The sequence below is a fragment of the Notolabrus celidotus genome, chromosome 5, assembly GCF_009762535.1.
Source record: "Notolabrus celidotus isolate fNotCel1 chromosome 5, fNotCel1.pri, whole genome shotgun sequence".
Classification (NCBI taxonomy): domain Eukaryota; kingdom Metazoa; phylum Chordata; class Actinopteri; order Labriformes; family Labridae; genus Notolabrus; species Notolabrus celidotus.
The window spans coordinates 37,111,630-37,127,691 of NC_048276.1; the positions used below are offsets into that span (position 1 = coordinate 37,111,630).

The 16,062-nt window shown below is 40.4% G+C and overlaps 1 protein-coding gene across 1 annotated transcript in view; it reads left to right on the forward strand.

The window, feature by feature from the left end:
* LOC117812734 (neural cell adhesion molecule 1-like) overlaps window positions 1-16,062 on the forward strand; it is a 544,127-nt gene that overhangs the window by 474,889 nt on the left and 53,176 nt on the right. The window contains exon 8 of the mRNA XM_034683646.1: window positions 4,260-4,385. Within this exon, the coding sequence (XP_034539537.1) occupies window positions 4,260-4,385 (126 nt within the window). The remainder of the gene's footprint in view (window positions 1-4,259; window positions 4,386-16,062) is intronic.

A 16,062-nucleotide genomic window follows, 5' to 3' on the forward strand; every position in this document is an offset into this window, starting at 1 on the left:
GGGGTCCGTGTCATTTCTACATGTAGTTACATTTTGGAGGAAATGCGTGTCAGCTACGTGCGTAGGCCTCTGCGTAGGTACGGGAGCTACGCGGACCCCCGGCGTAGGGTACACCATCGATTTGACGCAGAAGTATAAATCAGCCTTAAAGGTGACCGTGCCTTTGAGCATGTGGCTCCAACTCTGTGGAACAATCTCCCCCCCCCAAGTGTGCAGTGCTGATTCCACCAAGCATCAAGCATTTTGAGCATCTTTTGTAATTTGTTGTTATTTTGTCTGCTTTCATTATTGTCTTATTTATTGCACGTTGTATTTTCTTGTCGATATTGAAACTCTTTAAAGCACTTTGTGACTATGCTCTGTGAAAGGTGCAATACTAAATAAACTTTACTTGCTTACCTACTTTATTATGTTCTTCGATTGACATTCGTTGACAAAGATAAAATTGAATCCAGTTTTATCCATCCATCCATCCATCATCTTGACCGCTTATCCCGTTAGGGGTCACGGGGGGCTGGAGCCTATCCCAGCTAGCTTCGGGCGGAAGGCAGGGTACACCCTGGACAGGTCGCCAACCTATCTCCAGTTTTATCCTTGAACTGTAAATTATTTTCATAGTAACACTAGGGCGAACATGTTTCCTGGAGCGTTGTTCAATAATGTAACTTAACACGGCCACTAGATTTATATTTGATGATTTTATAAAATTATAACAACAATGAAGCTGCTTTTTTTTCAATACAGTAAGGTCATCATTGTTCTGTTGCTCTTCCTCGTTTACCTGTCCCTGTCTTTAACAATGGAAGAGAACAACAGGAAGGCAAAATGTGGAAAGCAGAAGAACACCCTTGGTTTCTTTTTCGAACCTCTTCCATGCACAAGGTCTGCAGAGTTTTCCAAGGTCTCTCCATAGATGACTTGATACTTTTGGAAAGACTGTTTTTTTCCTGTAGAATTGTTAATGCAACGTTTTTCAGTAAGCACCACAAGTCACGCTCATCTTGGCTTAGTCCTGTTTGGTTGTTGCTTAGAAATCTCAGAGATTTGAGCAAGCAACCTGTTAAAAGTTATAAATAGATCCTGACACCGTTAGGGTCTAATGATTTATTTTTGTTGTTTAAAGCGGGTGTGCCTTAATACCGTCAAAGATTGATTTTTCAAACACAGCACACAGCTCTGGATGACGCAGTGGGTGTGCACTGTAAGAACACAATCATTAAAACGCAGCTAAGTCAGTGGAATTTGAAGCAATTGTTGTGATCTGTGGCGATAACCTTTGAGGGAAGCTGAGGAAAGCAGCGTGTGGTAATCAGGACTAAATTACTCTGGGCCGGCTGGTAATCTCATCTGAACATGAATGGATTCAGCAGAGGCATCGTTTTTCACTGATGTTGTTGCCGCTAAAAGCCTAAACGTGAATTCATTTAGCCTCGTGCGTGGTTAGTTCTGAAAGTCCTCCTCATGGAGACATTAATGTGAAACCCATTTAGGATTTTGGTTGAGTCACTATAATGGAAAAATGTTCCTCAGCTGTTTTGCTGTCTGGGACTGAAATTTGTTCTCAGCCATGAAATTACCAGTCTTTGTATCACACAGCCAGATATTTGACAAATGGCTTCCTATAGCAAAGTCAGAAAAACACAGGTGTATGTTTGTGGATCCTGATTGAAATCTCAATGGTGCCTGTCTTAAATGGAAATAACAGTGTCTGTCTAATGGAATGTAACTTTCTTAATAAGAACTTTTATTATCTATACATGCAACAGAACAAGAACAAAAGTCCAAAGTTAAGTACTTATTTCCATGCTTCATATATTGTTATAGTTTGAAGTGTCGGTGCATCTTCACCCAGGGGAATTATATTAAAAGTTAAGGAGTTCCGACCGTCCTATCAGCTCTCTCTCTCCCCACTACACTGTCACTCTTTCATTAGAACTTACCCTTTTCTTGGCATTTGCTTTTTAAGATGCTCTGCTGAATATAAATCCTACATGCAAGTATCGCATACACCTTCCCAATCCAGTGTGCAGTTATACAGCCAACTGGTGATTCAGCTTCCATGGATAATCCTGTTATATATTCCAGCCCTGTTGGAGTGTCATTTCACACATACACTGTTAACATGAACACGTTCAGCCAGCAGACACAGTGTAGTCTGGAGTTAAAGGTGACTTCTTATGAAGGGAGAGAAGGAATAATGAGAACATTAGTTTGTGTAAATTTGGACTCAGGGCTTTGTTTGTTGGATCAGCGTTCACACATCAGTACACCTTAATGGTTACCTGTTTCATGTGGATCCAAAAACAATGATGCAGAGTAGTTACACAGTCAAAAGTAAACACCACAGAAAGATAGCATCATATATGACGTACATCAACAACAGACAGTTTAATGTTCAAACTCATTTTGGATTAACCTTTTTTTTGTAGTTATTTTTTTCAAACCTTTTTTATATTTTGAACAACTAAAATAATTAGTCTGCATAATAAAAGTACAAGATAAAAAGATGAAAATAAATAAAAGATAAGACAACTAAATTAAAAATCAACAGCGTAAAGATAGAAATTGAAAGCAAAATGAAAGGAAATAGTATAAAATAAGCAAAAACAAAAATCTATTTTTATAAATATGCTGTTAATCATTAAATCATGGGATGTAACAGTACATAGAGGACATGAAAATTAGCACACGAGAGATGATTCTATTTGCTGAATGAATTTGAAAATTGAAATCAGTGAGATGAAAAGTTAATATTGATCTCCTTTTTCAGTCAGCAGAGGGCGCTATCTGCCTTTGACATCCCCGTTCTACATCACTACGTTTAAAGCTGAATAGAGTTCTCAAGAGATAACTTTTGTCATGATTTGGTGCTGTATCAATCTAAATGTATTATGGCTTGATTGATATGGAAAAACTAAAATTGAAAAAAAATATGGGGATGCTTTCAAAGGTGCACAGGTTTGAGCTGTGCCGTCAGAAGCTGTCCAACCTGTCAAATCTTCTGTGGTTTGATGATCAGGAGCAAACAGGTGCAGCAAGTGTTGAATAAAGTGACGTTGAACAGACACAAAGATGCAAACTAAAGAGAGTCCAGGAGCAAAATGATCATTGATAACATTAAGATTTTGTTCAAAATAACCTCCTGTTGGTAGTCTTGATAAGAGAGATTCCTTTACTCGTCCCACAACGGGAAAATTCAAGTGTTACAGTAACAGAGTAGACAAAGTGCAGAAGATATATATATAAAGCAAACAAGAGCCTATAAATTAACAATTATTAAAAAGTTATTAGCAATTAAAATCAAAATTAAAGAGGTAAAAGATAAGCATATCTCAAAATCACACATATAAATATACCACTGCAGGAAGAAAAGACCTGTGGTATCTCTCTGTGAGACACTGCGGGTGAAGAAGTCTGTCACTGAACGGGCTCCTTAGTGTTGTTCTGGTCTCCTGGAGGGGGTGTGACGTGTTGTCCATCAGAGAAGATAGCTTTGCTATCATCCTCCTGTCAGCCACCACCTCCACAGGGTCCAGTGGGCAGCCCAGGACAGAGCTGGCCTTCTTCTCCAGTCTGTTCGGCTTCTTGTCAGCAGCATTAGTTCGGAGACAGTTTTTGAATGTCAACACTACCCCTCCCCACAGATTTCCTCTCACTCACCTCCCCCTCCCCTCTCTGCTCCCATAAGCCCCGCCCACAAAAGATTGTTGTGCACATTCATGTGTTTTACTATTTTTGTGCGCTATATATGAGAAAGTAATGCCGGCTTAACAGCCAATCAGGACGGCTTAACAGGGACCGCCCCTCAACTAACCAGGCTGAAGGGCTGGAAAATATCTCTGATTGGTCTGTGATAAAGGGAACAAAGGGAATAATGACATTGCTTGTTGAAAGGCATTGGAAAACACAGAGATTTCACCATAATCTCAAATTATTTCACTTACTGATGACTACTGATTGGTATTATGACTTTTTTTCCCAGTTCAGTTTTACCCCATTGCTACCAACTGCACCTTTACATCTGACCTCTGGGTAAAAGTCCTACAAGTGCAGAACACTCTGTTAGCTGTGTGTTTACAAAGATGCATATATTGTTGCTCTACAATAGGCACTGACATTTTTCCTGAATGACAGAAGAGTTGATTCAAGTTTGAATTCAGTTCACACAGTGACACATTAAAGAACTTTGTACATCCCACATGAACATGTTTCCTTTGTTCCTTGTTTGTAAGTAAATAAACACCATCTCTCTCCAACAGACCTGTCCATGATCACCATCCTCGGCCTGAAGCCAGAGACCAACTACGAAATCAAGATGTCCGCCATCAACGGAAAAGGTGAAGGCGAGAGCAGCCAGGCCTATCCCTTCATGACCGAGCCAGTCCGTAAGTAAAGCCCTCACTGCTCCTGCCCCTGCTCTCATAAACGCTCCTCTGACCCCGATGCTGTGAACCTGACGCTGTTTCTCACTCCACTTCCTGCTCATGTATAGCTGAACCAAGCCCCTTCACCCCTAAACTCCTGTATTCTCACCCCAAACCCCCAGCGCAGCCCCTGTCCCACCCAGGAGGAACATAATCCCTGGTTTCACTGCAAAGAGTTGATAGTGTTGACTAACCTGTGTGTTCTCCATCCCTTCACAGTACTGTGTGTCTCTTTCCTCATAAATGTTTGCATTGTGTACGGCGGACAGAGCCCTTCTTTTCAGCCTTCAACCGGTGTGATTTAGTGAAAGCTTTCTGGAAAGTACTTGTGCATTCTTAGAGCTGATTTATACTTCAGTGTGAAGGATAGTCAGCTCTGTATTTATAGTTCAGTGACAGTCTGCATTGTTAATGCAGCAGCCAGAGGTCAGGCCCTGCTGAAGATTGTTTATATTTCTTGATGGAAATGGCAGCGTATGAAGAAACGCTGGAGGGTGGAGGAAATTTTCAATTTGCTGGTTCGTACGGGAGGAAAAAGAGCCCCCGTAACAAAGATACAAGGAAAATAACTACCTGTCAGACAGATGAGGGAAGATGTGACCAAGTCGCTTTGGTTTGTCAGCCACAGCAACACTTGCACCAGTTTGCCGGCTGTTCTGAAGTAACTCCCCTGTCAAGATTTTCCCGGTGAATTATCTGGCGTCAAAGCACAGCTGTGTCAAACATATGGCTTCATCTGCAACCTTACAGCAGGTGTATAACACCTGTCATCACAAATCAGAGTGTGTCGGAGTGACATAATACGTGTCAGCTTCCTGTTTATTTATGTGCAGTCATGTAGGAGGATGTCTTCTTATTACTCTATAAATTAGAAACAATCATCTCTATAATCGGATTCATACCCAGACAGTGAGTGTTTCAGAAAACACTGAATACTTTTGTAGACTTGAAAACAAAAGACAGGAAAGGAGTTTCTGAAAACAAAGTAATAGGGGAGAGTGGGGTAAAGTGAGACAGTTTTTCACATTTGTTCCCATCTAAGCGAGCTAAAATGATATATCAGTTAAATTTACACATTTCCCCTTAATTCAGGATGTTTCCTAGCAATGGAAATTATCAGAATGTATTCAGGACGAAGGGCAGTGAAAATATGATTGTTTTTAAAAAAGTGGCCTTGTGTCTCACTTTACCCCAGCTTAGGGGTAAACTGAGACAGGCCAGAGAAATCAAGGGGGTAAAGTGAACCAGCCGGGGGTAAACTGATCCACTTCCAACAGAATTCTGCCCAAACCCGTCCAAACCCAAATGATCTAGATTTTTTTAAAGCCCGAACCCGTTTACAGCCCGACTGCCCCGACATTATTCATTACTAATCTGGCTAATTTTGTGAGTTTTAGGTAGGTCTTTTGATCTTCCACCAGCTTAAAACATCAGTTTCCTCTTCCATGACAGTCGTTTTAATGTAGTGAGATACCTTGTCGTCTTCCCACTCAGCTCGGTGGACATTTTCCCACTCCTCAAATGTCGCTCTTTTTGCCGGAGGATGAGCGAACTCGTCTCTGGAGAACTCTGGGTCTCAAGTCTCCACATCTCGTCGTGCACCTGCAGCACCGTGCACAGCTTGCAGAAGAGTGCGGGCATGAGCATGTACGGCCTCCCTGTCTGAGTGTGACAACATTCTCAGCTGGTTAAATGTTGGCCAGAGGAATGATGGGATCTTATAGAGGTCCTGTATTATCACTTTACGCGCGAGCCAGTGCTCGTGCCGTTGACGCATGACTGCTTGCTGAAGGGAGTCCAGATTCACCTGACCGCTCATTTACTGCACAAGCCAGAGCCCGTTTAAAATGATAGAAATTATGACCGAACCCGACCCAACGGTCAGGTAGGGTCGGGTTCGGGTTCGGACAAATATCTTCAGCTCTAGTCTGAACACTTGCTAAATATAGGGAGTTTAAATGATAATAAATAAACGATGTAACAAACAACATAACCAGCAATGCGACAGACATTATCACAGGCCATGTAACAGACAATATAACAGACAACATTACCTGCACAATAACAGACAACCACTCAAAATCTAAGCAGTGCTAATACATCAAACATTATCACTGATGATTATTTTATATATAGTTGTAATTTCAACATCTACTGTAGTGACAGATTTCTTGATTCAGTTTAAAAATGTCACTTGGCTAGTGGGAGCTGCTCTTTAGTCCTGACACGTGTCTACCATCATTCATAAATAAGATCAGTCTTCTCACAGGTCAGCAGTTCATTCTAAGTTTATTCCATGAGTCAAAACTTCCAACAGTCCTTTTAGATTTCCATATTCTCTCACAAAAAACAACTTAAAACAGGCTTCAATTAGGTCACGGGCAAAAAACATTCATCATGATGCTCCAACTAACCAAAACAAACACCTGCGCCTCCTGCCCTATATAAATGCTGGCCCCACCCAGAACTAAAATTCAGCAGGTAAAAGTTCAACTTAAATTAAAATGACTTCTACACCTAGCATTGAGGAGTACCATCCTGTCCATTCAAATGAAAACACGTTTGTCATCAGAGCAGGAAATAGGCTAAAGGCAGTAAAAAGACACAAAATCTCTTCTCTGAGGCCGTTACCTGTGCTGGGTTACCTTCATCCTAAAGACAGTAATAAAGAAACACATTATGAACCCAGCAGTGTGAATGCTACTGCTCTATGTTAAGTGTATTATTACGTCTCGAGGTAAATCCAGACTTTATGTAATGTGTCATAAGTAAGGCAGCATAATAACCCAGAGTACTCTCATCATCTTCTGTAATATCACAAGAGGAGAGTTTTATTTACAATAGAGCTTTATTCAAAGAGTTCCACTTTCATCAAATCTGATATTATTTTAAAATGAGCTCATAAAGCTGTTTAAACTCTGATGATTTCACTGTTTGCTCTGTTTCCTGTGAGACTCCTCCACTCGTGTTACTTACCCTGCCAAACTGTGCTCCAAGTTTACCTGGAAAGTTATATTTTATTAAAAATGATGGAAATGAAGATCCAAACTTCAAAAATAAGGCCAAACTTATAATAAACCAGATTTATCCTTTCATCCGTCTATCCATGCCAGAGCTCCAATTAAAGGCAACAGACCTATTTCTCAGGTTGCATTATAAATCAAGGTCATGAATAAATCTTTGTTGTAGTTTGTACCTGCCTCTGTGTCACACCTTCCATCTGTGCTGCGTCTCCCCATCGCTTCTGTAGAAATAGCTCACCGCAGCATCCTCCTTAGTTTGCATGGTTCCCCCAAAAACTGCAGAGAGAAGCTTTGTCCTACTTTGAGATGCTTTTAGCAAAGTGTCAGTGTGTGATGTATTAATTAAGCTTATAATAAACCAGAACTTTTAAATAAAGGAACTTTAATTTTCATTCCAAGAAATGAATTGAAAAGACTCCTGAGCTTGAAGTCATTAAAAAAAAAACTTTGTAATTTGGAGGTTGAGTCAACCTGAATATTTAAAGTCAAAGTTTTTAAGACAGACTGTATGTAGACAGAAAGTGCAAGAAGACACAGTCGAGGTGTCGCAGACTGGCAGGACAGAGCTGCCCTCATTCATTATTCATATTCATATTCTCATTTCATTGTCTTTGTTTCTTCTTTTTGTTGTTTTGTTTCCTCATCATGGTTTTTCATCTGTTCTGTATTCCGATGGACTTCTCAGGGTATTCTTTCACAAGTAAGTTTCTTTTCTCCCTGTCTTATTCACTCTCATCTCCTCTGTATGTGTCTCCATTAGCTTCACTTTGACATTCTGTCTTCATTAGCACTTTTCAAAATAAAGCTGCTTAAAATTGTGACACAGATATATCCTTAAAGGCCCTGTGAGGAGTTTTGAACTGGCTGAGAAACAGACTGAAAATGATACTGATGCCTCTTTATGACCTTCAATAGCAAACAAGACCACCAGCAACAACACTGACACCTTCTCTGTTGTCATTTTTAATGCCTGAAACCGCCCTGAGGGGGTAGGTGTCAGACAAGATGATGGACATCTCAGTTCAGAAACAGCCTTTATTTGACTGTTCTCATAGAAAATAATCACATTGCCTGATAAAGTTGACTGTTAAAAGACAACAGGATGAGGTTTTTGTTGAAAACACTACATTTACATGTATACGACAAGAGATAAGAGGTATTACTTTGGCCACAAGGGGGCGCCAGAATCGATACAAAACAAAAGTTCCTCACAGCAGCTTTAAGCACATGATCTCTTGATTGAACAGTTCCTACACTAGTAGCATGAAATGACCTGTGGTACACATGTTCTGTCGTCCACTCACTTACGGCCAAATTCCACCAGATCCGTGTCCGGTCTGTCTCCGATCCGTCATCTGAAAGGTTTCTATTCTAGTCAATGTGTTAACTTCCACTGGATCCGCTCCGTTGTGTTCCGGCTGCGTCTCTGATCTGGTAGGTCGGAGTCCTCCAGATCAGATACTCAAGACTTCTATTTTTGCCGGATGCCGGAGCACGATGCATCAATCTCAACAGAGCAGATGGAGCGGGACAGGAAGTCAGGTTTCACCAAAACAAAATGAAAACATCCGGTTAATTTTCAGAATAAAACACTCTGTGTTATTACCAGATCGTATTTCACTTAACTACAACAACAAACCAAAGTCATGATGAGCGGAGCCAGGCCTGGAGTCAACAGGTCAGAGGTTTTCAGAGGACCAGAAAGACAACATGGTCACATGACTCCAGCTGTCCAGCAGTCCTGCTCCGTGCTGCGTTCCGAAAACGCAACTGGTGGGTGTTGACGGACGAGAGAGCACGGAGTGGGACCGCAGCGGATCAGATATGGACCGGACACGGATCTCATGGAGGTCCTGTGTTACTCAAAACATCTTTCTTGTCATGTTTCTGCAGTTTAAAGTATTCTATATTGAACCTGTGCACTATATCAGCTCTGCAGACGAGTGTTTCATTTGGTCTGTGCAGAAAAAAGTCAGCACAGGGGAATGCATGTGTGTTGTTTTGTGGTTTACTGGTAATTGTGTGGAAAGCTAGGCACTGTAGCACATAAATGACCATATATGGGAAGGTGATGATTGCATATTTTGGCCTTCAAGCACCAGAAACCTTAAGCGTTCCCATTTGTGGTCAGGGTGTGCTGTTGTAACGTGGTCTGTACACCTAACAAGGATTGTGCCTCAGAGGTCACAAGGGTGCAGATTTAGAAAGACTAAACATAGCTTCCAGTAAAGGTGTAGGTGGGAATGAGCTGCAGCTTTCTTTGGACATTTCTTATGCTCCCTGTAACTAAGGAAAAAGGTCTGAACACAACCTAGGCCAATGAATTGAGGTCTAAGTGGTCAGGATTCAAATCTCCAGTCTTAATCCAGTTAATAGATGTAAGATACATAACTCAGTGTGGAGATGTAACTTCAATATTTGTGTGCATGAAAAATCCTTCAGTGTAGCTCTCAAGAAATCTTTAAAATGGCACTGATTGCATCTTTTCTGTCGCTGGTTGGTATTCAGTTTCGTACGGAGGAGCTTTTAGATGCATTTCACAAAACATTACCTCTGTCATCGCCTCAGTTTAAGATGAATGCAAGTGTGTGTTTGTCGCTTGGGTGTATGCTAGACCTTGTGGAAATCTGACAGCTTGAGGTAATTACCAGTTATTGCTGTAAATGAAACCATAGGTCCCAGAACAAAAAGGAGCTGGCATCAATTCAAAAAGAGAGGAAGCTAACGCTGAGCTGAACATTTCAGATGAAGAAGAAGAAGCTCAACAAGCAGCTGAGTGAAGTCTTACAAAGTCTGCAGAGTAGTTTACAACACAGATGCTTTGTCTAAACATGTAAAGAGACTCTGGTGTGAAGACTTTCTCTTATAACTCATCCAAAGAATGTCAGGGAACATTTTTCTTGAATATCTCTCGTTAATGCTAAAAGAGCAGTGAGCTGCCACAGTCGAGCATCCAGAGACCGATTCATGTTCCAGTGCCAGGACCTTGGTTCAAGGCTGAGGTTGATGCTTTTTTTATTGGGCAGTAAATGCCGGACAACAGCACTACAAATCTAGTCAGGTCATACAACAGTTCAATAAAAAGATGTGAAATATCTTCAGATGAGTCAGTTCTCTGTGTGTGGTGGTGGACTTTGTTTTGTTCTTTGTATATATATTAAAGTGATGATATCAGTTTGGCATTTATATGGTGGAGTTATCTCCAGAGCCAGCTGAGCAGCAGGACTGATCAAACAGAACTGCCCTTATTCAGGCAAGGTAAAACTCCAACACAGCACAGAGTTGGTCTTTGAATGCTCAGCTGAGAGAGAGACTGTGAGTTTAATGTGGTCGAAGTAGTGCTGGGCGATATGAAAATGATGTTACCACGCTAGAATATTTCATATCAGTCGATGTTGATAATTATCAGGATAAATATCAAATCATTATTTCATTAAAATTTAAAGGCACTATGAGGAGTTTTTCAGTGGTTGAGAAACAGACTGAAACTGATACTGATGCCTCTTTATGACCTTCAAAAGCAAACAAGACCATCCACAACAACACTGACAGCTTCTCTGTTGTCATTTTTAATGCCTGACACCGCTCTGGGGGGGAGGTGTCAGATCAGATGATTGACATCTCGCTTTAGAAACACCCCGTTATGTCTATTTTCATGGCAAATAATCACACCGTGTGATACATTTGTATGTTAAACACAACAGGATGAGGTTATTGTCTGAAGATACAAATTTTGCATGTACAGGATAAGAGACAAGAGGTATCATGTTGTCCACAAGGGGGCGCCAGAATCGATACAAACCAAAAGTTCCTCACAGCAGCTTTAAAGGCAGATTTTTGCTCCCGAGTGAAAGTTGAAGACAGTTTGTTAGTTTGTATCTGGATTTAGTTTCTGATGAGCTTCTTGAATCCATCATTTCTGACAGTGCTAACAGGAAGCAGGTCTTTAATGTAAGATGAGATTTTTGTGAAGTTTTAGTTTGTAAGTTCTTATTTTTCTCATGTTGAGGTTATTTCCATAATTTGATTTAAATTCACAACAAAGATATATCACAATGTATTCTGTGTATCAGTTTTGTAGAGTATTGTTTTGAGTTGTGCTCTCCCCTTTAAGGTTACTAAGGGTTACAGGCAGAGTGATGCTGTTTCCCACAGTGCAGTGAATGCATCACGGTTATTCAGTGTTCAGTTGTCCTACAGTCGCGGTGGACATTAAAAGTGTTCACGGCAGAAGTTGTCTCTGTGCTCTTCCTTTACCCACATCCTGAAAGTAGATTTAATGAAGTGTATGAAGTTAATAGTTAACACAGAGTCGACTCAGTCAGACTAACGACTGCTTTTCTTCAGTGTTGATGTCCCTCGTTTCAGCTGTGTTTACATTCAGCTCCAAACGTCTTTAAGCCCCGCCTACCTCTCACCCTGCGACATGATTGGCTGTTCAATGGCGACTTCTTCTTCTGTCTAATGTTAGTTGGCAACTAGTGTTTCAGGTTCATTAGCACCCCACTTTCCAGTGGTTGGAGGTGTAATTACAGATTTATTTATATCAGATTTTTATCAAACATTTATTATGATTATATTGAGAAAATGATATCAAGATAATGATCGTCATCATATTATCGCCCAGCACTAGGACGAATAGTCATTCCTATAACACAGCATGTAATGATGCCCAGTAAGTCCATCCATTCTGTGTTATAGACACCTCACAGGGTATCATCTTCCATACAAAAAACACCACAGTTCATGTCTTCATGTGTTCTACACTGAAAATCTGAATAGTCCATAATTGTCTTCAAGGTGAGACTCTTATACAGTGCAGTGTTTACCTCTCTAGTGTTTGGGTAATGTGTTTTTGTCCTCTCAGCTCATACAGAGCTGTAGCTTTGCTATGAGACAGGAAGCTAACTGTATTCTAGGAGGAGTCAAAATCAAAAACATTTGGAATTAAAAACACTGTAAAGAACATTTGACAACATGAGTCACTAACCAGCTTTTTATTGTCCCAAAAGCAACATCAATATTTGTATCAGCACATTATGGGTCATGTTTATTGTCAGCCTCAGCCTGAAGTTGGAAGAGTGAATTGGACATGGGATGCTGACTTTCTTCAGAGGGGCAGTGTGCTTCTTGCAGATTGTGTGTTACACTGGACATCATGCAGTGTTCAAAGGATTGGGCACTGAAATATTACTCTTTGTTGTTAATAACAAAAGTTTCTGCCTTTCTTTTCAGTTTCTCTTTCTGAAGCCGCATCCCTGTCGATTTATCCAAACAGGTTCAAAAAGAAAGTTACATTTGATAGAAGGTTTCAGTCATCACAAACTGAGATTCTGCAACCAATTAAAATAGTGTTCTTTAAATCACTGTATTGATGTATCACAGTGGGTGTGCTTTAGAAACAGATCCTGAAAATCAAGCATTCATTCTGCTATACGAGAGTTTCTGAGGTATCCTTATCATCATGGTAACACTCAACCAGAACTGACCCTCTCCTGAGTTTCTCTCATCGAGGAGATCTTCAGCTCCTCTCACCATGTTCTCACCATCTTTCAGTTTCATCAGAGATACCACCCTCTATCGCTGCCACCACTATGGCCAGTAGTGAGTATGCCAGTCATGCAGTGTGCAGTGTGTCTCTCTTCACCTCTGTCTTACTGACTCTCTGTTTGCGTAGATGTGCTTATAGGAGAGCACGTAGAGTACAGCCACAGAGGATGACTGTGGCACACGTTTAGGATTTGCTAACAGTCTTGACTCGTCTTAGATTGTGATTTTACTAACACTAGTCAAAGAGGGGTTGCCTTTCTAACAGCCTGACTCTAGTGACACAGATAACAGAGTGTGTCTGCTCGTGAATAATTGAATCATAGTTCACACAAAAGACTCCTTTGATTGTCACGCTATTGTGACAGTTTGGAGGACACTGAGTGCTTACTTTGTGCATTTATGATAACACAGATTTCAAAATAAAAGCCCTACATACACTACCAGTCAAAAGTTTGGAAACACCTTCTCATTCAAGGGTTTGTATTTATTGTAATGATTGTAAACACTGTAGATTAATACTGAAGACATCCAAACTATGAAAGTACATATATGGAATTATTGAATGAACCAAAAAGTGTTAAACAAAGCAGAATCTGTTTTATATTTTAGATTCTGTAAAGTAGCCCCCTTTTTCCTTCATGACAGCTTTGCACACTCTTGGTATTCTCTCAGTCTGCTTCATGAAGTGGTCTCCTGGAATGGTTTCTAATGAACATGAGCCTTGTCAAGAGTTCATTTGTAGAATGACTTGCCTTTTTAATGTGTTTGAGACCATCAGTTGTGTTGTTCAGAGGTAGGGTTAGTACACAATGGATAGACCTATTTGACTACTGTTGTAATCCAGATTATGGTAAAACCAGATTATTACATATTTTAGATGTCTTCAGAGTTAATCTACAATGTTGAAAATAATTAAGATAATAAAAAACATTGAATGAGGAGGTGTGGCCAAACTTTTGACTGGGAGTGTAGACGTTCAGCAAATTAATGCTAAAACTTCATTTTCTGTTTTTAGAGAAACTTGGTATCACATTAACATTTTAATATTTCACATGTATGGTTCACAACGTCTTGCAACAGACATAATGTGATAGCATGATCAGTGACAACCAGAGATGGGGATTTAAAACCCTGATCAGATGAAAGACAGTATTCATTAAAGAATTATTATTGATGCCTGACTATAATCTGTCCCTCAGGGTCAATTAAGTCCTATCTTTCATGAAAAAAATGTTGAAAGCTGCTTCAGGATGTGTTAAATCTACATGTTACACACTTTATAATCAGGACTTGTTGTCACTGTCAGATAGTAAAAGACTAGGATGCTATATTACTTCAGTAATAGCCACTGATTGGTCAGAAAATTAGCTATTCTATTATCAGGAAGTGCTGGTGCGCCGGTGCTATTTGGTTCATGATATAAAAAAAAGGAAAGGTTTTTCCCTGCACATCCTACCACCTACCGTCTTGCCATCTGAATATTGTAATTCTTATCTAAAGCACTATGTCACTGTAGGCTACATTTTCTTGAAAGCCTCTCAACCTTTCCCATTATTGCCTGCATTCAGCTCACTGTATCAGATTATCTGACGTTCATGACAGAACAGTTCACACTCACACTCACGGATTTGCAGAAAGTAATGCCAAGGAAATTATTTTACAAGCCCGGCAGTGTGCCAGGAATCAAAACTGAGACATGCCTTCTTAATCCTGCACAGACTTTCAGGTAACAGATCGGTGTCTGAGACTGATCAGCAACACTTGGAAGCGCCTGCATAATGTTTAATTTCAATTTGTGCAAGAGCCATTTGAAACATAACTGATAGCACTCTTAAGCAACTAACCCATCTGACTGCTTGTTGCTACACTTTGAGTTCTCCTCCAGCTATTGAACCACTTTAGGCACCTTCACACTCTGTGTTCATGTCATAGACTGTATAAATAATGGACGTAGTATCTGTGACGTCACCCATCTGTTCCTGAGCGCTGTTTTGAAGCAAATCGTCGGCGGGAGCCATATTGGAAATGCTGAACTCCACCAAACTTTGTCTGTTTTCAAAACGGCATGCTACATACTACCTAAGAATGTACATACGGTGTTTGAATTTAGCATGTAGTCTGACTGTTCTGTTGGATCTGTTTTGCTGCATGCTGAGCCAGACGTCACTGGATTTCCAGTTTCAGAAATTGGAAGTAAACAACGACCAAGCTGATGGCAAAACTGCTTCTTTAGCATTACTTATGATTTAAAAAGTTAAGAGGTGGTTTCTATGGAATTTGATAATTTCACAGTACCAAAAAACGGAAATCCCTCATCAAAAAAAGACGAAAAAAGTGGAACGAACGCTGTGCATTATGGGAAACAGTATGCGAGGGAAACTGGTCCCATGCATACTGTGAAATTTTCCTGAATCAGTACAACATCCAGGGAGTTTTGGCATACTGCAGATTTTGCTCTTGTTCACTTACTACATACTGAATTTAGACCAAATCAGAACGTACTGCTAGTATAGTAGGCTGTTTCAAAAACAGCCAATGTGTGACGTAAAGAGCCTCCTAGCCAACAGCTATGTGTTCTCGCCTATCAATCAAGTCAGTCATGTCCTTATTTGGGCAAAAACTTGTAATCTTAATATCTTTTGAACCGTCGTGTTAGAAAATAAATTCATCCCCAGTACAGTGTGTGCTGATACAGAAATTAGCTACGTAGACCGAAGCTGTTATTTGAATCAGGCTGCAAACATGTTTATTTCTGCTGCAAAGATCGTCTTTTTGATTTGCAGAAACACAGGAAACCACATACACACCAATACAAAACAAGACAATCTTTGTAGCAGAAATAAACATGTTTACAGCCTACGCAGCGTGGACATGAGCCCCACATACTTGTGCGTCGATGTGTCCGTGTCGCGCAGCTATTCTCCACCGAAACTCTTGAGGGCAGTGTGGTCTCTCTGATAGCCGGTCGCCTGCTTCCGGCCCCGCTACGATCCCTGTTTCCTTTTCCACAGAGATTCAGAGCTTGTTCTGTTAATCTACAGCTGATTCATGTTGCTGTTTATCAT